Source organism: Mastacembelus armatus, chromosome 10 (genome assembly GCF_900324485.2).
Source record: "Mastacembelus armatus chromosome 10, fMasArm1.2, whole genome shotgun sequence".
Lineage (NCBI taxonomy): Eukaryota > Metazoa > Chordata > Actinopteri > Synbranchiformes > Mastacembelidae > Mastacembelus > Mastacembelus armatus.
This window is the reverse complement of record NC_046642.1, coordinates 5,018,084-5,045,341: the sequence shown is the minus strand read 5'-3', so window position 1 is coordinate 5,045,341 and position 27,258 is coordinate 5,018,084. Positions and strand designations below refer to the sequence as shown.

At 38.4% G+C, this 27,258-nt stretch overlaps 1 protein-coding gene across 4 annotated transcripts in view; it reads left to right on the top strand.

Annotated features, from left to right (window-relative positions):
* The window catches only part of rxfp1 (relaxin family peptide receptor 1), a 58,916-nt gene that overhangs the window by 6,931 nt on the left and 24,727 nt on the right, over positions 1-27,258 (top strand). For 3 of the 4 annotated variants that reach the window (XM_026331093.1, XM_026331092.1, XM_026331095.1), the window contains exons 1-2: positions 16,961-17,233; positions 22,248-22,385. In XM_026331093.1, the coding sequence (XP_026186878.1) occupies positions 17,134-17,233; positions 22,248-22,385 (238 nt within the window). In that variant the 5' untranslated portion in view covers positions 16,961-17,133. Of the gene's footprint in view, positions 1-16,960; positions 17,234-22,247; positions 22,386-27,258 lie in introns of those variants that run through there. The other variant, XM_026331094.1, reaches the window with a different exon arrangement.

The following is a 27,258-nucleotide window of genomic DNA, read 5'->3' as shown; positions in this document are numbered from 1 at the left end:
CTTTGACAGGTTTATATTTGCTTTGTGAGACACTAGGCCCTCAGAGTAATTCTGATCTTTAGTTTCTTTATTTGAAAGACAGACAATGCAGCATTTAACAATGTCACAAAGAGGAGATATGAGCAGACACAACGGCTGCTATTTTACAGATGATTTCCTTTTGAATGCTCTCTCTAAGGAACATCTAAAAAGTGTCCTAGCATCATTTGCTTATTCTGCTTACAAATGTTTTTTACAGATACTCAGCTAAAACTCAGGTTTCAAACAAGATCAGGTCAGGATCTAAGCAAATTCACCTCATCCTAAGAAATATTGTGCAGGGTTTTATTTTTAGTTGTCCACACTGTTTTTTATCAGAGATAAGTAAAGGTGAGCCACTGGCCTGAAACACACTACCTCCTCTGACATCATTAAAAAAGGAATGTACTAATGAACCATTAGGAGAGAATTATGTCTGTGGTGATTCTCAGTCGTCCAGGTGAAGTTATCTAGTGGTTGAGTCATGGCAACTGGACTTTCAGCTTTTAGGTTGAAATGTTTCACCACTCATCCAAGTAGCTTCATCAGTCTAAGACCAATTTATCTTTCAGGTTGGTTTCACTCCACCCCTAGGCCAAATAGGCTCATTAGGTGAGGTGAGCTATGTAAATAAGGTGAGAGTCATTAGACCCACACTCCTGAGTCGGTTTCACTTCACACACCTGGCCTGAATAGGCTTGTTAGGTTAACAAAAGAAGTGAGCTCAGGTGAGGGTCTTTAGGATCTAATGGTGGACTCATGTGACCCCTCTGATTCACAAAATTTAAAAGTTTCATTTCGAAAATAGGAATGTCTCATTTATTCATGTATTTGAATGTGAAAATCCCCACCATCAGATCAGAAAGTCAGGTAAGCTCAGTGTGGTACGGTGTGTATTAGGTATTGATTGAGTCTTATTGTTAGGCTGACAGAGAGAGAGTGTTTGCTGAGCTGCCTATTCCCAAAGACGTATGTGATAAATCTTCCTGCCTGTTTTTCTAAGAAGATGAATATGTTTCAATCTGCTTAAAGCGATATTGTATGTTGATATAGGTGTATTCACTGAGCCTCTCACTCTACTGTTGTCTACTGCCATCAGATACTGAAACTGTTGTGCCCATTCCGCTCCAATCCCACTCCCTGATGTCGTCCTGCCTCACTCGCTCAGCACAATAAAAAACTGTGTGGTAGGCTGAAGCAGGCTGAAGTACTGAGTATAACTTCTCTGACAAAGTATCTTCCCAGGAGCTTTATATGTGATGTAATGAAAGACTGGCCACATTTCCATTTAGACGTTTATATGGAGACATGTTGCTCTACTTTGCCTTGATATCAAACTTAATAAGTTATGGCACAGCCCCACTGAGGCCTAATTTGGCAAATTGCAAAATAAGAAGATTTTTTTTCTCCAGGCAGCAAAAAGAAATGGGCACATTCAAATAAGAGAATTTGCATTTTCGCGTTTGGTAAATCACAACGAAGGAGTCATTTAAATAATCTAATTATATTAAAATCCTTTTCCATTTTTATGACTAAAGTTGACATGCTTTGGAAAGTAGAAAGTTTGCAGTCCAGATCCATCTGTAGTTTTCCCTCATGTATGTAGCTGTGTTAGTATATACTCCTGTCTGCATATAGTGTGATGCTGATTCTATAACATGTGTTTGTGTTAGTGCACATAGAGACAATACAGAACCCAAACATGCACAGCACTGTCACAATGAAAAATCTTCTGGATCGCATCTGTTATTTTTCAGTAGAAGAAACCAATTTTTCATAAGCAGAGATACGTAATTTGCTAATAACATACTCACAAACAAAGAGCATGATTGCTTTGCAAACTTTAGAAGCTCAGCGACATTACTGCATTCATAGAGCAGAAACTTAAAATGCTGTCTGCTGTCTTACTTTGACCTTTAGTATTATCTCATGGATGACCTCAGTTCAGAAAATGTATCATATGGAAAAATAAAGCAGTGACAAACTTCTCTACAAGGTTTTCTGGGTCTAACATCCCCGAGCACATTAAAAAGGCAGATTCAAAATGCACTGGGCCATTAAAAGGTTAAGGACTTGACTGGAGTTTAAAGTCTGTACTTTGATTTACCAGGAGATGTGAAATATAATAACCAGATACATTTCCTCTCTGTGCTAATCGAAAACCCAATGTGATCGTTAATACATTTCCTTCAAAACACATTTTCAGTCGCAAATTAGTTTTACATAAATATCATTTCTAGGAATCATGAATAAACAGGATTGCAGAGGTCAGAATTGAGATTAATAAATAGCTTTTTGTTTTGTGAATTAAATTTGTTCAGACAATACAAGGACAAAAGGAAAACAACATAAAAACAAACTTTGGTCAAGGTGTCTTACTAGTGCATTTTTATTAGACCGCCTTTAAAGGCTGTGTAGTACTTGGTAACTTTCTAGGCATTTCTGTCTGTTGACGGGTACATAGCATGTCATGATTGGCACTGTTACGTGAGCTCCACAAATGAAATTTAAATCTACAAGAAAATTTTAGTCATGAAACCTACGCACTGTTTTGTAAAGGTGTTTGAAGGTATCACCAGCGACCAATAAAAACAGCTGATCATAGTCATAGTGCAAACTTCACTTTAATGAAACAGTAACTGAGTGCATGTTCTGATTTTAAAGCTTTAAAGGTATTTAGAGGCTGATCCCATCTGTGAATAGATTTCTAGCCTTTTTTACCTTGTGGTGTTTATAGCAAAAGGCTAGAACTATAGCACTGTCAGTCAGCTGTGAATGTGCAGCAGACATCCTTAAATTAAAGCTGGAAGTCCATGCCAGCTGGTTTTGTTTCAGTGCAGTGAACAAACCACCTGGCAAGTACTATTTCCAGACATTAAGAGCAGGTAGTTGAACATCAAAGGAGGCTTCATGAAACGTGTAACTGTGCCACTGAATAGAAGCTATTGTTTCTGTCACCATTTAGACTGAAACTGCCTCACAGGAGCTTTTACTCCACCCAGTGAAGTGGCCACAGGAGAACTACTTTTTGCTTTTTCCTCTCTCCTAAAACCATATCACGTACAAACAATACAAACAATGTTTTTCAAATATGCATGGAGTACTTAATTTGCACTGTTAATTTATAGACAGTAACAGTAATGTAAAAATCACACTCTTCGTTTTTATGGGTTAAAATAAACCATCATCACACAGCAGTTTTGTTCTAGTCATAATGTTTAATGCAACATCAGTGTACATAAAATCTCATTTCAGTCAAATCAGCTGAAGCACTATGGAATAGGGGCACACAGGGAGTATGGAACTGTTTTTGATGTCGTTGTTGTTTAGGTTTGTTGCATCAAGTATGAAATTCTTTTGTATTTTATACATCAAAGTCTTTCAATTATTATAATTGGAATTGCTATCAAATTTCCCCAAGTTGCTTTGAGACATGATTCAGACAGTAAATGAAAGGAAACATCTCCAGAGTTCATTAGATAAATTAACAGTGAAGATGAGTTGCATTGTTGGGACTTTGCATGTTGCTTTGCATAAATCACTTTTGTATAACATTGTTACTATAGAAACATTTCACAGATTTTACTTTCATAGTCAGTTTAATAGTTTCTGTTTCATGACAATATTTTCACCAGTAGTGTGGATATCTCATTTTCTACTGCGGCTTTTGAAGGCTTTATTAACCACCCATGAGTCCTATAGCTTTTCAGTTTTTTCCCTGATCCACATAACAATAACCAAAAATCCAGCAGTCCTGATTACAGAGCACATTCTGTCTCAACCTTTAGGAACGTTCATAATCAGAGACCTTTAGCATGGTAATGTAATCTGGCAGTCGTCCCTGCTGCAGTGCTACAGATCACTGCATAAAGATAAATGTACAACTACCCGTGATCCCCGAGTTCAATTTTAGTATTTCCTATATCTCCGCAGCATTTGCAGAGATACTGGTAAAGCTTTCATGATTGACAGTTCCCTGAAAAGAAATAATCTCTTGTGTTGAAGGTGCTAATTAACATTTGTAGTAACTAAAGTTACAGTAGCAATATTGATACTGACCGCATTAATAGAACTGGTTATTTTAAAACTAATCCTCTCAATTAAACAGTAATATCCAGTATGTTGCTTATATGTCGCCCTCCTGAACAACGCATAGAAGAAACATTTCCAATCCAATAAGATGACATCATTTGTCAATATCTTCCAAAACCATAAAAAAATGTTTACTATAAAAAAAAAAAAATCTTAAAAGCTATGGTTAGGTTTGGTTAGGGACAGTGCAAAATCACAGTTTGGAAAAATCAGTTAAAAGTAAACCAGAAGAAATGAACTCTTTTCATGTTGCAGTCTGGAATGGCATCTACTGAAGGGCTTAGCACTCATTTATACCATTTGTGAACGTATTTTGAAAAGGGTCAGTTGAAAGGACCATCCAAATAGAAATACCTGGGCCCCACAATGCCACCCAGTACCATATGTTTAGAAAATAAAATGTAGTTGACACTCTGACAGAGGTGTCAGAGATCAGAATAGCCGGCAGCAGAAAACAGGATCCATATTCAAGTAGTGCAAACACAGCAGGTTGAGTCAGTGGTCAGATCTTGAAAATGAAAGTTCACCACAAATCACAGTGGTGTGTATGAACAGAACAGAACAGTTCTGAATCAGTGGCCAAAGGGTGCTGAAATGTTATCCAAAATGAGGTTTCTGACACATTTATGGTCAGTATGTACCTCAGTATTGTGTAAGGAATGTCCCACTGAACAAAAGTTGGATACAAACTGCAGCCTGAACCTCAAACAGCCCAAGTCAGTACAAATATCCAATTCAATGGGTCATGGCACCACATTGGTGTATGAAGAGATTTTTACCTTTGATCAGTTTCCAGGACATTGACCAGAGGAATAAGAAGAATAATGACCTGAGATGTTGTTAGTATATTAAAATATATTGTGAAGGGCTTGATATGTAAGGTGGTTTTTAATTTGCTTTATGAAGCATTAAAAACACCTTTCCATTTCATGCCAACTGAACATGTAGTGCATATCACAAGGCTGGGAGTGTGAAGTGTCTATTTTATTTGTATATTTTTCTGGTCATATGCCCTTGAAGTGAGCACATCATCAAAAAACATGAAGAGGTTAAAAAAAAAAGTAACTTTGCTGGTAAATGGCTCTATTTTTGTTTGTTGTTTTTTTAAATAAAATTGGCACTCTACTCTCAGCTAAATCTGAGATGCTGTACATTTTGAGAGCAGTTTTGAGACCCATACAAGAAAATACAGCTTATATTTCCAAGATTATATATCATAAAAAGGCACAACTGACAGACAGAAAGCTACACAATCAGGGGACCAAACAAGTTTGCCCATGTTGACCAAAATTGCCAAGATCACATCTCATCCAGAAACAGGGAAAGGAGAAAAACTGTGGTCCTGTAAAGGTGAATATAGAAAGGTGATTTAACAAAAGAAACACGAGTGGTCACACAGGTATCAATATTTTTTCCTGGACAATCAATATATGGATGTCTGGTCATAACCACAGCAATTTCAGTTTGGTGGTACAAGACAACATTAACTGCTAAAAATATTAACATGATCCATCCTTTGCTAGTTTTTATTATTTATTATTATTCATTGAGTTGAGGTTACACCCTAAAAGAAAATTAAAAAATACACATGTATTTTGTATTTAAACACATTTTATTATGTAATCCATTCTTGGTTTAGATGAACTATATACGAGTTGTGTTGCTGCCCTGTAAAAAGAGCTAAGAAGGATAATATCTGGGAAAAAAGAGAGATATATCCTTAGGGTCATGATTGACATTCTACTGCTTAAAATACTCTTAATACTAAAAAAGAAAATGCATTGAAACCAGCCAGTATATAACACAAATAGCACATATCCACCTCTCAGGATGACATGCAAAATGAGTAGTCCTGTAAAAGACTATGTGGTTTATACAATATGCTAATCTTTAGAGCAAATGCACATTACTACATGATGTTCACCAATGGGCACTTTCCATCTTAGCAAACTAACAAATTGAGAGATAAAAGGGTTGTTTTTAATTATTCTAGAAATTAATTTTCTGTTGTTTTCTGAAATGATTCAGCAACTGTCTCAATCCATCAACATTATGGTTTATGTTTCCAGCTGTGAAAGATTCGTCCAAGCCTGTTGTGCATTTCACTGTGGAGTAACACAGACCTTCAACAACCAAATCTGCATACAAATTTAGTTTCCTGACATCTTTCAGTGTTCATTATTGACTTTGACAGGTTTGTGTGGAAATTGCACACAGCACATGTACAGTGTGCTGCAATCACTGAAAAGTACCTGGATATAAATTTTTTTCTTCATGAATCATTTGAAACAGAACAGCAGATCTGCCTAGAAAACACTTCTTCCCCAGGCACATGCACCTGTCCTGTAATGACTGAGGACTGAGAGCACAAATGTTAGCTGGTAATGGTCTTCCACATTCAAAAAGATTTCTATTCAGACGGGGGTAGAAACAATCCCACACTACAGCACCATTAAGGCTCCATTTGTCATCCTTTATTTTTTCTTTGTCTGTTTCATGTGTTTTATGTAGGAATAACATGTCTTATATAATGGGCAGATTATTGTGATGTTTCCTAACAATTCTATGATTGTATCCTCACACTGTCCACCTAAGAGTCATGTTGCCCATGAGCACGAGCTATTCTCAGATTTCCTCTTTAGAATAAAGCTTTTTTCTTCAGTGCTTTAAAAAAGGAAATAGCCCCCAGCCTCTGTACTCTGCTTATTATTTAGAGAAATCAGTATGTATTTATTTCTTGCATTTAATGGATTAAAACAAGCAAAAGCTAAGCAAAACAACACAAACTTGCAGGTCTAACATGTTTCCTGTAGGCGGCACAAAAGGTGCTGAGTGTTATTACTTTCTTTGCCTGACATGAACATGTCTACATCTCCAGTCCAAAGTGCAACTTTTCATGGCTGGACTGGAAAAATGGGCCCTGAACTGTAAGTCTGAAATCTCTGCCACATTTCAAATGAAACGAATCCCCTTGAGCATGCAATAGTTGCTTAAAATGTAACAGAAACCTGAACTCATCACACTGCCCAGCGTTTGCCCTAGCTTTACCACAGTCTGCATGTTGGAATATATGTGCTTTCTTTGTTAAAGAGAAGAAATAAGAACCAGGGACATGATATAGCTAACGTTCTTGGGAAGGTACTTTATCTTGCAATGACTTCATCTAGCTGCGGTTGTTTCCCCCTGTTCCTTGTTCACTTTCTCAAAAGGTGATCACAAGAAATGGATTGGCTGTGTTTAATGTGGAGTGTCAGCAGCTTTTATTCTCACCTATTTATATCTATTATTTAAATGACTACTTTTTTAATGTTCCTGACCAGTGATGGTTAGGAATTCACAGTCAGAAATGAGTGACACAAAAGGACCCTGCTGACTACAGATATATTTCCCTGTGTTTTAGATTCCCACAAATTATGATAGATTAGTGGTATAATCAGACACCCCTCGCTTTTCAGCACATTAAACCATTGGCAATAGCATGACCCCATTTCTCTGCAGCTCCATCTTCATATTCATCGAAACATTAGCTGCTTGTCATCAGTAGCAGAAACTAGGCTTCCAGATGAATGGCATTCTGTACAGTTTTCTAAAGAAACAGCAGATACAGTATTTTCTTTCTTTTCTTCCTTTGTTGACAGGCCTTCCTTTCTGTTTATTTTCTCTTTCTACTGTATTTTCACCTTATCCCTTATATCCCATTTGTGTTTCTAAACAACAGGTTCAAAAAGCTTTTGGTATAATGAGAAATAAGTTAATTAAAAATGTGTTTCACGACTAAATGAAGTGATTACAATATTTTTTCTCCCAACAGAAATTTTGTTTCTGTTGTTTCATTAATCCCATAAAAAAAACCCTGTCTGCTTTCAGCTGGTCCCTACAATGAAAAATCCCATAATAAAAACCTTGTCTGCTTTCAGCTGGTCCCTACAATGAAAACAAGTCTTAGTATCAGATCCTTCTTTTGACAATTTCTTATTCAAGGACACTTCACCAGGGAATGAGTTTCAGTCTTCATCTTTCAGTCGACAGACAACCTTAGGCTCCTCATGGTGCCCCACTTTGTTCTCATGTTTTATCTTCTGTTTGTTTCTGATTCTTACTAGTGTCATTTTTTTCTTTTACATTTTTATGCAGATTGTCCAATCAGAACCGCTCTCTGCCTCACTGCCTCACAAGACAATGTCCTGTCATGTGAAGATATTTTATATTAACCTTGCCATATTATGGCATATTATTTAATGTGATTGTGATTGCAATCAAAGATTTTAATTTCATCATTTTTTAATTTTTTAAATTAAATTACAATAAAGAGGCACAAAAAGACACACAGGGAAAGGAAGAGACATAGATGAAGGTGTAGATAGGAAGAAATAGAAGTTTGTGTTTCAAAGATGTTTTCTTGGATACCATGTATGTGGTATTTACAGTGTTGTGGTTAGTGTTGGTGGAAAACCTGTGGCTTTCCTTTCCTAACTCTGAAACCACTGCAAGGCACACATGACAACCACACAGTAACTGCAGTACTGTGCAAATGCTTTAGACACTAAAAATACACAGGGGATGCTTTTAATATAAATTATATTGATATATATATATATATATATATATATAGGTTTGTATATATATCAAGGTTTGTAGATATATATTGTTTTATATTGATCATTTAACTTCATACAAAGTGCAGTAAAGGGAATAAAACCTAATATAATCAGTATTTGCAGCACTCTCCTTTGCTTAAACCAACAGTTGCAGTTCATCTGCAGATTCAGTGTCTTCTGTTTTTTCATGTGATCACAGACTGACTCCATGTTGCAGAGATCAGGGCTCTGTGGGGGTCAGACCACAGTCTTTGCAGGACTTTGAGTTGTCTTTGCCTCTCAAAACAGTTCTTACTGAACACTATCGGATTCTTTATGGGCATGTCGTCCTGCACCTGATGGTGTTGTGTGATACAAATCGAAAACCTATAAAGTGCAGCAAGACTTGTAGACAGTCAGTTAAATCTGAGTTCCTTTTAATGGATCCATGTAGTACTGAAAATGCTTACCAAAAGTGATTAGAAAGTGATCCACTTACCTGTCATTCCTAGACTATATTTTAACTGATGTTGATTTATTTGAAATAAGACTGTCTTTGTCTTGGTTCAAACCAAATAAACCAAACTGCAAGTGTGGACACAATCTTAGACTTTCTGTGGTGCAATAATAATAATAACTGTTGCCTGTAGGTTAGTTAAAACATAATGAATAAGAGGCATTTCACAAATGCTTCTCATATGGATAACGCTCCACCAACTCAATCAGAAGGCTACTTAAAAACACATGCAAGTGCTCTGTAGAATTGTGTGCTGGTTTCTAATTATCTCTGTATAATCAGGACATCAGCGATGATTAAGTGCTTCAGTTGTGCAGAAGATATTATGAGAGGTTGTCACCACAGTCCTATCACTGCTCATCAGACCTAACTCAAAAGCAATATATACAATTACTGTGTGCATGTAAATAGTAGCAGTGGTGCCTAGGAATTCTGCAATTTGGAGAATAAATGTATTCCAATCTAAATTCAGAAAAAAAAGCCTTATCTCATGTCTTTGAATTGCACTGTGACGATGTGTTTTCTCTGACTGTTTAACACTAAGTGCATTTTCAGATGAAATGGTCATAATTTGGTTTAGTAATTCAGGAGAATGATAAGTTCAATAATATCCTCTTTTGTGTTTGCACACTGTTTCCATTCTTCTGTTTTTATTAGTTATGTAAAGACTGTTCTAATCCTGCCAAGAATCATTACTACATGTTATGTATCTCATGCTTGTGCAAAGCTTGCACAGGTTAATTGGCTCATTACATTAGTGCCGCCCAAAACACTCAAAGAAAACACCCCTGACCCCAAACATGCTCACTCATTGTAAGCTGCCCTGCGTGATAGCAACAGCTATGCCTGAAAGTAATTTCAACACCTGATGCTTTGAGTGAACTTTAACATTAGTGTCTGTGACTATATGTCAGTGGCCTTCATGGGAGTTCACCCATGACATGGGAGGTGTGAGTAGTTTAAGTATCATTACTGATCCATTCAAGACCGACTAACAACCAGGAGTGTGACTGAACCACGGCAGGTCTTGATCAGTATCTGTCATGATTTCTTATTTTTTCACACGTGATCACTGATCAAATTATTAGATGTGGCAGCCAGCTGGAGCCCTGTCTTAGCTCATTTCAGCAGATGAGTGAAAGCTTTTTTTCAGTTTGAGAGTTACATTTTCTGTTGTTCTCTAATAAGTAAATGTATGGATTTATTGATCCTGTTCACTCCCATTCATATAAAATATGCCCCAAAACATTCAATGTTAGATTTGTACAGAAGAACCTCACAAATATCAGCGTATCAACATTAGGTGCAGGCATAAATTTAGTAATGCTCTAATGTCATAGATGTCTATTAAAGGTACAATGTTTAATATTTAAAGTGATATATTAGCAGACATGGAATATATTATTCATAAATATGGTAATATGCTTTAAATGATATGTATTCACAGGAAAATACCAACCATTTCACTTATTTAATCTTAGAATGAGACTTAAATCTACATGGGGAGTGGGTCTCCTTTCATGGAGGCGGCCATGTTGTGCCCCAATGTTTCTATTGCAGCCCACAACAGACAAACCAAACACTCACACTATTTAGAAAATTGTGTTTTGTTTTAAAAGTGATAGCCACCGTACTCTCCCTGGGGGTAACTGAAAAGGTTGCATTCTGAAATCTCACAACTAGATGCCACTCAATCTTTCACATTGTACACATTGCATCTTTAACTGGTTATGCAGCTACTGTATTAGGAAGCCAGTTAGACACACATCTGTCAGCTAAACAAGTTCATGCTCTCTGTAATGCTACCATTATATCATAAAATAAGTGGGCACCAAGCAGTAAAATAAGTTCAATAATGCATAAATAATTTCATGCTTTTTACCATTTTTAATAATATGTAGATTCAGTAATATAGTTTGGCTAACATTGATTTCTAGTCTGCTCCTACAAGGTAAAAAGCCCAGCATGGCAGAGTAGCTTCTGACTAGTGTGATTTATGTGGTTCAGCTACCTGTAAATCACATAATTTAATATATTTAATTAATGTAGTTAAATTAACATACAAATATGTTTATATACTGCGATTTCCCCATGAACAAGTGCAGTATCTGGATGTCAGAGTTTCAACTCTTATTTACATTTGGCATATTAAGAAACAAATATGCTTCATTAAATGTGCTACAGATTAAAAAAAGAATGCAAAAAATGAGAAAATATTGCACATAACATGTATGTAAATGCAACAAAGCATGCAGTCATAAATTTCAGTAAGACTTTCTGTGTATTGCTCATTCTTGATGCTTTAATAGCAGCCAAAACACAGAAAAGAGAAACAGAGAAGTTAACTCAAATAACCTCAGAAACTTACTGTAACGTCTGAACAGGAGTAAAGTTCATGACCACAATTAAAAATGTGACAAGATGTTAAAGAGACTAATAATGCTGACAAGCTTTGCTACTCCCAAGATGTACAAGTCACATCATGACAGCCTCCTACACAAATCAGTGCTGCTGCTCAACACTTACAAACTAATAACATTTATTTTCAATCTCATGTCAATTTAATCTCTAAATTATTGATCGTCTTTTCAAATTCATGAGTGTTCAGGAAGTGATAACACAAAATGTTTAATTTATTAGCAATATGTGACAACAGACAACTTGATCCAATCATGCTGTTGGAGTTTGAAAATTATTTATTTTCCAATCAGTGATTCAGTTTCAGGTCTGACAAGCACCTCTTTCTCCTAAATGCAGTGAAATTAAATGAAATCTTTAGCTTGGCAAGTCTCAGCACAAAAACTGGAATAATTAGATACTGTTCTGTAGATACACATGCTTTCTAATAACTATAACATTTTAGGTTTGGATCCAAGCTAATTTTTATACACACTTTGACAGCTTTTCTCTATACCATTAATAGATCTGAAAATAAGAAAGTCGAGCTGAAGAGAACATGTTTCAGCAAATGCAAATTCCCACCATCTAACTCAATTTGTAAAAATTATTAGATTTTTCATATTTTATTCTATTTACAAACATGAAGATCTATTTTTTTTCTAAAATCCCTCATCACAATGCCAGGAATCAAATTCTGGCAGAGAAATAACAACCTGATCTCACCCCAGTGCATTCAAATAAGATGTTTTGTAAATGCGTGAAGTATGTATGCCAAACACCAATTTCATATGTAAAAGATACATGACACTTGCCCTAATTTCTTACCCCCATCATAACCCTCTCCCATATTAGCATCTTTTGAGCAAGTTTGGTTTATATATGTGTATATATATATGTATATGTATATCTATATATATATGTGTATATGTATATCTATATATATATATGTATGTAACGCAAAATCATGATTGACATTTGACATTTGACAGTGTATAGCCAGCAGGTGGATTTAAAGTCTTAGGTTTAGCCTAATTATATATTTAAATCCCATCTCTGAGAAACTATGCATGACCTTTTGCACTGATGTCACTTATTTGGATTTTTCTCTTATCTATCCCTCTGGATTGGAATCTGTAAAATCAGGCTATAACATCCAACCACCGAAAACAACGGATATTGCATATTAAAGCAGCAAATTGTAAAAAAACATGTCCAATCCACTTTTCCAAGAACATAGAAGAGATTAGAAGATGTGTTTGAGGATGTCTTATGTGATGTAATTCAAGTAATTTATGAACTGCCAAAACATTGTAAGCTATTGCAGTTTGCCAAGCACCCGGAGGGCTTGTTTGTATCTAATGATCTGACAATTGGAGACTCGTCAGAAGCTCTAAACTGATAGAAACAAAGACATTTAATGTTCTAAAAGCCAAGTGTTTTATGGTATTATATTTAACAACCTCAAACAAGCCTCTAACACGGTTCAACCTTTCAGATAATAATTGTCAAAAGAAATGGTTTTTTATGCAGAAAAGCTTTTGGGACAGTTTTAGTCCGGTACGTAGGGTTCAGGATTGATGAGACAATTATTCTCTTCAGTTTACTGCGTGCATGTGTGTCAGCTTGCCAGAGTTTTTTTTTTTTTTTTTTTAATTTAAAACAGCAACAGACATCCTTGTGCATCAAAGTCATTCATTGACTTTCACTGACTTTCATTCGTTGACTTTAGAGCAGCTGTAATGAATGAAGCACATCTATGGCATTTTGTCTTTGAATCAGGTGTGGGATCATGTACGGAGCAAAGCAGCAATAACTGATGCTTGTTGAACAGACAACATACAAGTTTATGTTAGAAATCAAAACAATAATGCTGTGACCCACAAAACCAAAACAATTAACTCAAAGGCTTGAATGAGCCCTTTTATATTACAGATAATCATATCATCACTTGTTAAAGTAAAAATAACTGCCACAGCTTTAAATATTCATCTTTAGTTTCTTCCACTTACTCTAACAGACTTTTAAAGAATTATTTGACTGGTCTGGTAAAACGGTAGAACAGACAGACAGTGAGCAGAGGAAAAAGGGGGACGATGAGATAAACACTGAAAATCAGATTTCAGCCATGGCTCACCCTGTCTGTCAGACCAAAGCTACTGCCTCAGAGCAAGTTTTTTCAAGTAAGCACATATATGTGTGTATGTATGTGTGTATGTGTGTGTGTGTGTGTATGTGTGTGTGTGTATGTATGTGTGTATGTGTGTGTGTATATGTATGTGTATATGTATATATATGTATATATATATATATATATATATATATAAAAATACCAAGGCTGGAGACTGAACAATACTGGAAAAACATATGGGAGAGGGAGGCATCACATAACACCAATGCCCAGTGGCTGGCAGACCTGAGAGCAGACCACAGCAACCTCCCTGAACAAGAACCAGTAACCATCGCAACGGCAGATATCCGAGAAAGGGTCTCCAACATGAAGAACTGGACAGCACCGGGGCCTGACATGATCCACACCTACTGGCTAAAGAAGCTAACTGCCCTCCATGAACGCCTGGCAGCTCAAATGAACCAGCTGCTAATGGATGGGACTCACCCAGAGTGGCTAACTGAAGGCAGGACAGTCCTGATCCTGAAGGACCCCCAAAAGGGAGCAGTCCCATCCAACTACCGTCCGATAACCTGCCTCTGCACAACCTGGAAGCTCCTGTCGGGCATCATAGCGGCTAAGATGAGTAGGCACATGGCTCAATACATGAGCAGGGCCCAGAAAGGAATAGGTAAGGACACCAGGGGAGCAAAACACCAACTACTGGTGGATAAAGCGGTCGCTCGAGACTGTAAGACCAGGCAGACCAACCTGTGCACCGCCTGGATTGACTACAAGAAAGCCTACGACTCAATGCCTCACACATGGATCCTGGAATGCCTGGAGCTGTACAACATCAATAGGACCCTAAGAACCTTCATAAGGAACTCAATGGGACTGTGGAAAACAACCCTAGTAGCCAACCTCAAGCCAATAGCACAAGTCTCCATCAAGTGCGGCATCTACCAAGGAGATGCTCTGTCCCCGCTGCTGTTCTGCATAGGCCTGAACCCCCTCAGCCAGATCATCACTAAGACTGGCTTCGGATACCGACTGCGAAATGGGGCAACCATCAGCCACCTCCTGTACATGGATGACATCAAGCTGTATGCCAGGACTGAACGAGACATCGACTCACTGATCCATGCCACCAGGATATACAGCAACGACATTGGAATGTCATTCGGACTGGACAAGTGTGGTCGAATGATAACAAAGAGAGGGAGAGTTGTCAGGACTGAAGGAGTTGAACTCCCAGAAGGCAGCATAGCGGATGTTGAGGGCAGCTACAAGTACCTTGGAATCCCACAGGCAAATGGGAACCAGGAAGAAGCCGCAAGGAAATCAGCCACAGCCAAATACCTACAGAGGGTAAGGCAAGTCCTAAGAAGTCAGCTAAATGGGAAGAACAAGGTCCAAGCCATCAACACCTACGCCCTGCCGGTCATCAGATACCCCGCTGGCATAATAAGCTGGCCAAAAGAGGACATAGAAGCCACTGATGTCAAGACAAGGAAGCTCCTCACAATGCATGGAGGACTTCACCCCAAATCCAGCATCCTGAGACTGTACGCTAAGAGGAAGGAAGGAGGCCGGGGACTGGTGAGCGTCAGAGCCACCATCCAAGATGAAACGGCCAAGATCCATGAGTACATCAGGAAGATGGCCCCAAGCGATGGAATACTTAGTGAATATCTCAGGCAACAGAAGCCCGATGCAGAGGACGAAGAGCAAGAACCATCATGGCAGGACAAACCCCTGCACGGCATGTACCACCGACAGATACAAGAAGTGGCTGATATCGAAAAGTCCTACCGGTGGCTGGAAAAAGCTGGACTGAAAGACAGCACAGAGGCACTGATCGTAGCAGCACAAGAGCAGGCCCTGAGCACAAGATCGATAGAGGCCGGGATCTACCACACCAGGCAGGACCCCAGGTGCAGGCTGTGCAAAGATGCCCCTGAGACAATCCAGCACATAACAGCAGGTTGTAAGATGCTAGCAGGCAGAGCGTACATGGAGCGCCATAACCAAGTGGCCGGCATGGTGTACAGGAACATCTGTGCCGAGTATGGGCTGGAGGTCCCAAGGGTCAAAATGGGAAACGCCTCCAAAGGTGAGGGAGAATGACCGAGCTAAGATCCTGTGGGACTTCCAGATACAGACCGACAAACAGGTGATGGCTAACCAACCGGACATAGTAGTGGTGGACAAACCATAGAAGAAAGCCGTAGTGGTAGATGTAGCGATCCCAAGTGACAGCAACATCAGAAAGAAGGAACATGAGAAGCTGGAGAAATACCAAGGGCTCAAAGAAGAGCTAGAAAAGATGTGGAAGGTGAAGGCAACAGTGGTCCCCGTGGTAATCGGCACCCTCGGGGCTGTGACCCCCAAACTGGGAGAGTGGCTCCAACAGATCCCAGGAACAACATCAGAGATCTCAGTCCAGAAGAGCGCAGTGCTAGGAACAGCTAAGTTACTGCGAAGAACCCTCAAACTCCCAGGCCTCTGGTAGAGGACTCGAGATTGAGGAAGACACACCACCCATATGGGTGAGACGGGAAATTTTTTTTATATATGTGTATATATATATATATATATATATATATATATGTATCTATATATATATATATATATATATATATATATATATATATGTATCTATATATATATATATGTATCTATATATATATATATATATGTATGTATATATATATATGTATATATATGTGTGTGTATATATATATATATATGTGCTTACTTGAAAAAACTTGCTCTGAGGTAGTCCTGTGGAATATATATATATATATATATATATATTCCACAGGACTCTGCTTCTGATACTTCAAGGATTTCAAATGTACAGCATAAGAGGAAATTGTGTCAGGTAGTCTTCACAGGGTTGGTTGAGTTTCTGGAAAAATAAAACCTGCAAGTTGTCAGAGGCAGTTGGAGACAACGTTTGCATCGCTTTTAAATGCATGAGCATGGGGCGAGGTGATTTTCTGTAATGCTGCGCTGGACACATGGCACCTGGAGAGTTTACTGCTGACAATGCTGATCAACTGATAAAGAGCATCGAGCAGGTCAGGTTCCCTTCCAGCCTGGATTCTCTTCTGTTCTTCAGCGCCCCAGATACCCCGGCCCCTCCTGCTCCCCTCCTCTCACTCCCACCCATCTCTGCGCGCTGCACCTGTGCGTCAGATGATGGCATCTTGTTCCTTAGACCTTCCTCTCAGTCGAGCTGCGTCCAGACCGAGTCCACCTTGCGAAGCGGCTACAGGTTTTCCTCCTGACGCCGTTTTACCCGCCTGCTCTTCTTCAGTCTGTTTATCACACAGCTGCAAAACGCGAACAAACTTTTGGCGATTTTTTTTATTCATGCAGTTTTTTTATATTTCTATAATAAGCAGTCGAGAATAATGCTGCTTCCTTTTTTGGGACACCAGCGCGTTTTGCACGAAAACTTAAGAGGTGTCCTGCAACTTTATCTGGCTGTGATATTCGCTTTTGGGATGTCAGGTAAGCTGATCAGCTCCTCTATAATTAAGTTATAGACACTTTAATCTTTTCCATTTTTAGCGCACGAAAACCAAAATAGCGTTCACTACATTTCATTTAAAAATGTCGTTTTTAAGAGGAGGGACTGGGTTTGATCTGGTTCCAGGACAGAAGCTTATCTGTGAAGGAGAGAGAAAGGAAGGTGCTTATGAGGATGAGAGACTTGTGATAATCTTCGAGCCAAAGGGGTTTCAGAAAGGCTTAATTCGTTGAATGGGTTTGAAAACACCAGAGATACATTGAGGGTTCAAATCAGTGTTTGTGCCACCAACTAGCTGTGTGAATGTTGTAACATTATCTGAATGTGGACCACACTGGAATCAGTAATCAGTTATATGAAACACGCAGTATTGAAGATCTTTGAGTTTTGCATTTTGTATGGTGGTTTTCAACAGTGCTGTAAACCTCACACAGGTAGTTCATTGGATTTCTTCCCTTGAAGTCTCTTTAAGCACAGTGCTGTGACAGGGTCTATATGAGGTCTCATTATGAACTCTCCAGTGCTGTGTGTCTTCTGTATTACGGGTTAAGTGCAGGCTTGATGGTCCTCGTGAAGCCTGGAGGACACAAGATTCGCTCACTGAATTGAAACTGTCAGTATTTTGTTGACTGAAAAGACTTGCTGGCGTACAATATACAGTGAGCAATATTCTGCATATTAGTTCATTAAAACCTAGAAGTTTTACTCAGTTATTAAATTGTATTTGTTTTTTTGTTTTTTTTTGGTTGTGTTTGTTTCTCCTTATATTAAGAAAGTCAGTTTAAAAGAAGAAGCACTACAAAGATGAAGTCACTGCAGAGTAGAAAATGTTCAGTGCAGTGAAATTTGCTGTGTACCTAAGGGATCATTGCATTCTTTAGTTTGGCTGTATACAAGTTGGGTGAATAAGGTTTTTCTTAAAATGTAGACTTTGGTTTCAAACAGGGATGTCCAGGTGAGCACATTCACACTGGTTATGGGCTGGTGATGCTGGAAACCCCTGGGGAGGACATAAATGTGTTGCATAACTTTGATCTGTTTGCTTTTGAGTTAAAACCTGCAACCAAGCTCAGAAGAGATGCAAAATACAATTCAAAAGGATTACTGGCCCTATTGTGCACTGTGTGAAAAATGGATCACCTGCAGAAGGAAGCAATACATAAATCTGATATGTTCTTTATGTGGTCAGAGATGATAGACTACCTTTGAGATACTTGCAGAGAAGTGCTCCAGAGATCCCTCGGATGCGAACACAGCCTGGTGCTGTTGAGCCATTGTTGGGTGCCTCTTGCCAAACATCACCTGTGGTTTTTGTGATGTGCCTGCACTGTTGGCTCTAGTCACCTCTTATCAGCTTTTGTTTGGCTGGCTCAGCATATTGAATCAGTAGTGGAGGCAGTCACTGAGCAAGAGCTACAGTATCAGAGTGGCTGTCTGAGCTAGTAAATCACTGTTTCCATCCAGTTAGGGTGCTGTCGCTTTTATTCTCTCTGCACCAGAAAAAGACCATGAGCTGACAATGCAAAGCAAATTATACAGTGGCAGCTCAAGCTTTTTATCAAACATAGAGTATTCTTATTTTATATTCCCAATAAGACAGATAAGAAGTGGCATAAAAATGCTGAATACTTATGGCTGATCTTCAGTGTGATCACATTCATGACAAAAACTTCTAGAAGAGGGGAAAGTTTTGTTGTTCTATCTGTAACGTCAGTAACTTATGAAAATGGATCATGGTGAGTAATCTCCTTCAGTTTAAGATCAACCTTTAACACAACACAAAACATATGCAATTAATCTGTCTTTTTCAGCATTACTCAGCATAGATCCTACAATGTGGCACCTACAACAAGAAGCCTGTGGCCCTGCAGTGGCCAGTAGCCAAAGGTCGAGGCTGTTACAAACAGCAATAATACACTTTCAGCCTCAGCAGTTTATTTTAAATTTAAATTACACGGTTGCTTTGTGAGGTGGACTGAATGTTTCTGAGTCCTAACCTTATTTCTAGTTATAAAAATAATAAAAATGGCCCTCTGCTGTCCACTGATGCAAATAATATGGGCATTAAAGGCCTTTTTAGTCCCCTTTAACAAAGAACTTGTCAGGCTACTTTCACGCTGTGTCTGTGACTGACAGACTTTATTAGACACATGTCAAAGTGGGCACCTTGTAATCCACAGCCATGGCCATAATTCACACACCTGCAGCATTAACTAGAGAAAGGTAACCATCTTATCCTTAGACTGAATGTAGCATGGTGGTGTAGTGGCAGGCATCATGCTTCCTGCATTCGAGCATGTCTGTGAATGTTTATACCTCAGGGACTGGTGATTTATTTGGCATTTGCCTTAAAAGCAGACACCTTAAGACATCATCCCATCTGACTTGGACACATAACTGGCATGCTGTGATTCCTTAGTTTGCTTCCTGTCAGGTGGGAATTTCACACTTAAGTGCCAGCACTTAACTGTAACATAACCTTTGTAAAAAGGATGCATGTATAAAGCTAAACAAAGCCCATAATGGATGAAGCTCTCATACGCTTTAAATGAACACTATATTTCTTTTGAAGATTGCACTCCATTTCTGAGCACCCAGTTTGAACAGCATAACAACTGGCTATCAGTAGACCTGGGTGTATTCTTTCACAGTTACTTTTGATCTTTGTGACAGTGGTTTCAAGGTGTAACATATTTTTATATCATCCCTCTTTTGGAAGTCTATACGTGGTTGGTGTTTTTTGTATATTTGCCGGTTTCTGGAATTTATATCACCAAAATTGAGAACTTGGTACATGGCAAAACATAGACAACAAAGAAAAAACAATTATGAAATTATTTTTGCAAATAGCATCAACCTCATACAGAAAATAGGAACATAAAATTCTGTCTGTGTTTAAACAGGAAAAATGCTTTTACTGCTTTACTTTATAAGTCAGTGTTGGTAGAAAACCATTTTCCCTCAAATGTGGACTTGCATTGCCTAATGACAAGCCAACCTTAATCCAGGCATTTTGTTTGTTTTGCCATCACTAATGATTTTTGTTGCTGTTAGTACAGGCAGACCAGCAGCCATGTTCTTCATGAAAAATGTATAGTCACAAACTCACCAATAAAAGTAGCTGCAGTGTTTGATGCAGAGTTTGAAGATCTGCTACTTGCACTTCTTTTTGCAAACCTACAAATTATTTCAAAATCATAGCCACACATACGTTTTATACCACCTACTTGATGGCTGGCAGCAGTTAGAGTTCAGTATTGCCTCAACTCAGATGAGATAAAATAAAGGTCCTAAATCTAAAAGCAATTCTCGCACTGCTTTTCTTGGACAGTGCCAAAACAAATGGCAGTGTTTTGATAAGTTTCTGACCCATCATGCTGCATGTTAATTATGTGATGCCTCAACAGCACTTTGATTTTTATTTGCTGTCTCCTGGAACACGTGTCAAAGTTACCCAAGGTAATTACACTGTGCTGTTCAGCATATTGGTAACATGATCAATCAAGCTTAAATTACCGCGTCCAACACATTATAGATTTCAGCTGCTGGGGGCCTGTCTTCCCTCTCTGGTGGATTTCTGCTTATGTCACTGTTTCTTTCAAATAGTGTGTTTAGCTAATCATCTTTGGTTCTTCATATCAGGAGACTGCTTTCAAAACTCAAAGTTCTGGACAAAAGAACTTTTTTTTTTTTAAAGCAAAATTTATTTTATCACTCACTTCGCAGTTACTGATGGCTGTTGTTTAAATTGTAGGTTACAGTCAGTCCCCCTGTTGCTTGTCATTCCCCATCTCCTCCCTTTTGACTCACTAATGAGAGCATGAAATACCCCCCCCCCTCAGTACTTGATTTGTTTTTCCATGTTAGGACCAGAGGATGTCATTTGAAATACCAGTGTAGATGTGCAGTTTTATATGACAGAAGTGGCTGTTTGGTTACACTAAAATGGATGATTTGATTGAATGTCTGCACCCCAGAGCAAGATGCCCCCCTGAGGAAATTTTGTCATTTTATAGAAATTGAAAACATGTTTTTGACATATAAAGTATATGTTAAATAGCAGCCTGGCAGTATGCCTGGAGACACAACTTTACTAGCATAGAAATGTTATTTTTGATATAATGGGGCCCTGTGTGCTTCTGTTTTCAAAGGGATCTTACTTGGATCATCTACAGTGGTCAAATTCAGCTGTCAGAGGTTTTTAGTGAGAAGCAGGTGTGTTTCAGGATACTGGCTTGTGACATTATGCAGTGGTTGCACAAAATTGTGAGACTTCTGTAAATACTGAATAGCTTTTGAAATGTAAGCATAACAGTCACAAAGATGCAGAGAGTATTATAAAATGAGGCACAACACAGGTACAGACGGTTAAGGACAAAAGGGGAGAAAAAAACTGGAATATGTCACTGATGCATAACATAATCCACAGTTTAGCATGAAGCCAGGCTGTTGAGGGCCTTGTAGATAAGAGGAATCATATATTCTATTCTTGTCTTAATTGGGTGCAAGGATGCTAGAGAGGTCTAATGTTTAATGGCTTGTCACTGGCCTGTCAGCTGTATTCTCAGTATTTGAGGCATAAGGCAGACTCTCTATGGCACATGAATAAGGAATTTTACTAATGAAGGCAGGACAAGATGAGAGAATGAGTAATTTTCTCTTCCAGCTTCATTTCATATGAAATGTTTTACATTTATCACATGTGTCTGTACTATTCTGTGTTTCTGCAACATTTAGACTTTGTAAGACAGCAGTAGCCATACACAGCTGTTGATTAATGAAACGCATCATCTTAACCTACACAAAGAACCTCTACTTGCAGCAGTGATATAGCCCATTGCTATGTCTTTGGACAATTCATTAGTTATTCTTTATAATGCATAGCATTATTATTTATTAACCAGATGCACATACTTCATATCTACAGTAATCTTTGATGAGGGCTGTCAGTGGGTTTCTGATAATAAGGACTTTGTTGCTCTGCTTTGTTTACAGCGATGAATATCACAGAGGAGAAGGCAACGTGCCCCCTTGGATATTTCCCCTGTGGCAATCTGACCACTTGCCTCCCTCAGCTCCTGCACTGCAACGGCATCGATGACTGTGGAAATCAAGCAGATGAGGAGAACTGTGGTTAGTCACTGTTTCTAATAGAGCAAATGTCAATATGTCGTTGTACTGTATGAAGCCTCTCACCTTCATCTGCAACCTACCAGCTCTCTGGGGCACCTTCATAAATGTCAGAATATCCACTGAAATTCAAATTTCAGAACGTGACTTTACACTTCTTAAGTATATTACATGTGTAGTCACTTTATTATAGAGCCACTTGAGTCAGGTCCCCGCCCATCACTTACAGTGATAATTTACCTTTTTTCATAGAAAATCAGGTAACATTGCCATCGTCTATAAAAAAAATTAAATAAAATCTTTGATGTTCAGGAATGTGGCACCTAATGTAGTAGAATATTTGCCACTTTGTTTATCTAATGCATCTACTGAAGCCTTCTTAAGCTAAAAAATATCTGACTCTGAACCATCGTCTGGTCATCTGTGTAGGTAGAGTGTCAAGGTCAGTTACTGTCACTGTTTTCAGTGTTAATAATCAGTCAATCAGTGAAACGTTGAGGGACAACGATGACGTGATAGAGCTGTGAGCGGGGTCAGATCGTTGGAGCTCTTGCAGTAACCACAGGCAGGGTTTCTTTTTGGCTGGGTTTTAAATTAGTAATGTTCAAACTACAAGGTGTATATAAAGTTGCTGTGCAAATCAGTTTAAGGTCATGATAGACATTTATTAATGGTAATTTAATAACAATGGTAACTTTTTAACACCATAATCTCCTCTCATCTGCTGATCTGCTGCTTTAGTTTGTGAAAACAGGTTTATGCATCATTGATTTCCTGACTTTATCTTGAGGCATTAATAATCAGTCATGACTCCTGTGCTGAAACAGGTGCAGCTTGTAAAACAGCTGTTGAATTCTAATTAATATCACATCTTTCACCTGACGTCTCAGCTTTTGTTGTCGTCAGTCATATTTAGCAGCATGTCATCACGAATACATCACTGACTTCTACTTAGACTACAGAAGCAGAGTAAAATCAACTAAACTTTGCTGGTTAAGATGTTGAAGTGTGGGTTTGGCTGCATTGATTTCAGTATCAACATGTGTTTGTTGTGCTGTGTGTACTTTATGTATATTTTCTATGCCTTTGTTTTTTGTTTTTTTTTTTTGTCTCCTAATGTATTATTAATTGGATATATGCTAGAGAATAAAATATAATAATTTTGAGTAATGTTTTGAGGGATGGTAACCGTTTTTGGATTTAAGTAACCAAGATGACTACTTTATGATTTGTTTTCTCTGTAGTGCACCTGTGAGCTCTTCAAGTGCCAGGTGCTGAATGTGTAATGAGCTGCTGTTAATCAGATACTGGATCTGCACAGATTGTGGTAGAATTGCAGCACATGTTTGCAAAAAGCCATTTTCTAAGTAAGTTTGTCCCACACTTCTTAACTCTAGTAGCAGACCGACATGCAGAGAGGGGGGACAAGCTAAGACTTCATCTAGTTCTTTGATCATCCATTTAGGTAACTACACCCTGTGGCATCAAGCGTAACTGAACACTCTCCAAGTTAAACTGTCAGGTGAAAAGCCCTGGCCAGTGACAAAATTATACCAAATGGCAGCAAATGCAATGTAGAAAAAATGGGGGACGTAAGACAAAATCAGTGACTGACTGGTGGAAGCAAATTCACAAACAGGTTGATTGTGGCAAAACAGAGAACACTGGCAAGGGCAGTGAATGTGCCAGACACAATTATGTTGCCTAAAATGTGGGGATAAAGCTAAACACTGGGAATGGCCTCATATTTAAGGAACACGACTGTGTGTCAAATTTTCAGTATTTGCCCCTCACAGCACCAAATGGAAGCTACAAACTAGCTACTCAGTATCAGAAAACACAGTTTAGTGTTTTTTTGTTGTGAGCAAATGGATCATTAATAAATGAAGGGTAATGTCAGATTTGTAAATAGATAACTGTGAATACATATTTCATATTCCCTCCACAGTATAAGTAAGGTGTTTTGTTTGCAGTTTTAATTAATATATTAAAATTACTTTAATAACATCACTCTTAAAGTTATCTTTTCATAAAACATGTTGAGGTTCACCTGCAGTATTCAGGAAAGACGTACTGTATCAGAACGCAAAATACTTGAATTATAAAAGGAATGATTGTTTGGGTGTTGAAAAGCCTTTCACCTACTTGTCCTTCATCATTCAGCACATCTGAAGATTAGAATTAAGCTTTTGTTTAGTTGTACTACATTATTTTCATAATGTAATGAACTTAAAGCATTTCCTGCATTTGCTAAGAGGCTATTCATATCTACCTCTACCTTTTGCACATCACTCACCTTACAATCACTAATAAAACTCTCTTGAGGCAGTCTGACTGTCACTCCCTTTTTCAAGCATCCCTGTGCAAATTACCAATGCCCTTCATTCCCCATGGATAAATGCTGAGGTTATGTTTTAGGCAGTGCAAAATACAGAACTCATAAATTGTTAAGCTGCAGATTTGAAACAGACATAAAAACAATTGAATATTACAAGTGGACAAATTCATCAAGTTTCAATTTGTGATGGACTGATCCAACAGAGTTTGAAAGCACAAAGAACATCAGTCTGTTTACTGGTTTACTGAGTCCATAATTTCGGATGTGTTTCAAAGGGTAAACAACGCAGATCTCAAACTGCCTTTCCTCGGTCATAAAGTCTAGCTAAAAATAGCATTGTGGCCTCAGGGGTTTGAGGAGTACTAAGTGCATGTCTCATGTGAAGACTGTAATCAGCTTGAACGCATGTAGTGACGAGCTTAGACAGAACAAGTGCAAGTATCATGGGTATGATAGGAAATCCACCATTTCCAATTGAATCATCATTTTGTTGCCTCTCCAGCGTTCAGTCTGACATTGCTCTCTTGCCAGCCGTTTTGATCGATGCAGATTTGATATTCAGCTGGTCAGATGTCGCTTGCAGTCAGCGCTGATGTGTGTGTTGGTGCATACTTAGCAGTGCAAGTTTACAGAGAAGAGCAGCTGAGAGCCAAAGTCCTGAGCCAACTTTTGGGCTAGCTGCTGTTCCATTAGTATTTATAACTCATTGCTAATTTATTTTTGCTTGTGTTTCTTTTAGGACGTCAGCTAATCATTAATAAACCTATAAAATGCTTGAAATTCAATTTCCCAAAGTCCATAATTAGGTGTTCAGATTACTTTTTTTCCCTGAGCAACAGTCCAAAACCAAGGGCCAAATCATTATAAATGTCCTTGGAATAATGTACCTCGACTGCTCTTGCGTCACTGTATGATTTCAGCAGGCTTTCAAAAGAAAATGACAGAAACCAGATCACCTGGACATTTGTGCAAAAGTAGGAAGAGACAGAGTTGTGAAAGAAAACTGTTCTGTTACTTGTAAGTTTGTGTGCCCTAAATATATATTCTGATGCAAGTGAACAAATTTGTGTTTTTTTGTTTTGTTTTTCCGTTCTTGACCAACACTAATGGCTATACCTCTTCACTGAAAACACTATCTGCACCAGTCATTCAATTCATAGATTTCAACAGCAGTGGCTTCATGTTTTGACATGTTTTTTCTGAAAGTTCCTGATTCTCATGCCTAGATGATGGGAGTTTCCATCTTGTTTTTTTCTTTTTCACGCCTCATATCGGATGGTGTTTCTCTGAAGATGCCTTTTAGCGAGGTGAAGAGAGTTAAAAAAAACTGTGACTGGTTATATTTCTGCTCCTTCCTGTCTGAGACTCAGTCACACATGGCAGCACTCTTGTGTGTTGTTGGAAGGAGATCTGTGTCCTCTTTCACAGGACTGGCATTGGCCTCTTCCTGTGCTGCCAGCCAAAACTTCATATATGTATGTACCGGCCAAAGGGAATCCATAATTTAAAAGGGTAGCAGCTGCTCACTCACTGTGATGTTGACATCAGTTTTGTTGAAGGAAATTACTTGCAGGAAATTGGAACAATTTTTCAGCCTATACCATGGATGTCAGTGTTGGGTTTTGCATGACTGATGAAAGACCTGGAGCTTTTATTATTTAGAGGGAATTTTTCGTTTTTCTGAGCCTCTTTCTTTCTTTTCTATTCAGTGGGTTTCTGTAATGTGATCATACTTACTACACTATTAGAATATGTGTCCAACAGCATTTTACACTTTTGTTACCTTCGTAAGCTGACTGGTTATTATTAAAACCATCCCTTTGCCCAGTTGCATTAGCACAGTTGCTTCCATCAGATAAGAAGCTGTTATTCCCCGATTCTTCAACAGCAACAGGGCAGAGGGCATGAATTGTCAAAGAAATACTAACTGAACTGGATGAGCCAGAAAGGTTGTAGGGCATGACAAATGAACATTTACAGACAAGCACATAAGACATCTAACCTTATGTTAAAAGCCTGCCTGTCAAAAAATAAAGCTTTTTCTTATTTTTGGCCAATGTTAGAAACGTACCACGTCTCTGTCTTTGAGCAAGGACAGTGTTTTGGAGTGTTTTCAAAACAACCTCATTCTTTAAGACCATAGGCACTGTCTGACAGCTTACCTACATGAAAATTTATATTTGTAAACAACATTTCTTGGGAAATCCCATAACAGAGCAAAGTACACGTTTACCTTATTTTGACTTACACACATGTGGTATTATCTTTCCTGAATGTGCTCTAGAGTGTCCAACATATTCACTCTGTCCCTGTGGTGCCTGGTAGGTAGCAGCTGAAGTTGTTTTTGGGTTGATTCTCACTTCAGCAAGCTGTCAGTTGTGTCGATGCATCCCTGACTATGAAATGAAAATGCAAAGCTTCTGGGCTTATAGGCCTACTCTGACCCTGTTAGTAGTATTTTAATTGGAACAGTTCCTACACAAAAGGGCGGTATATTCTCTGACATGAGAATAGGCATCATAATTTTTATGAAGAAAA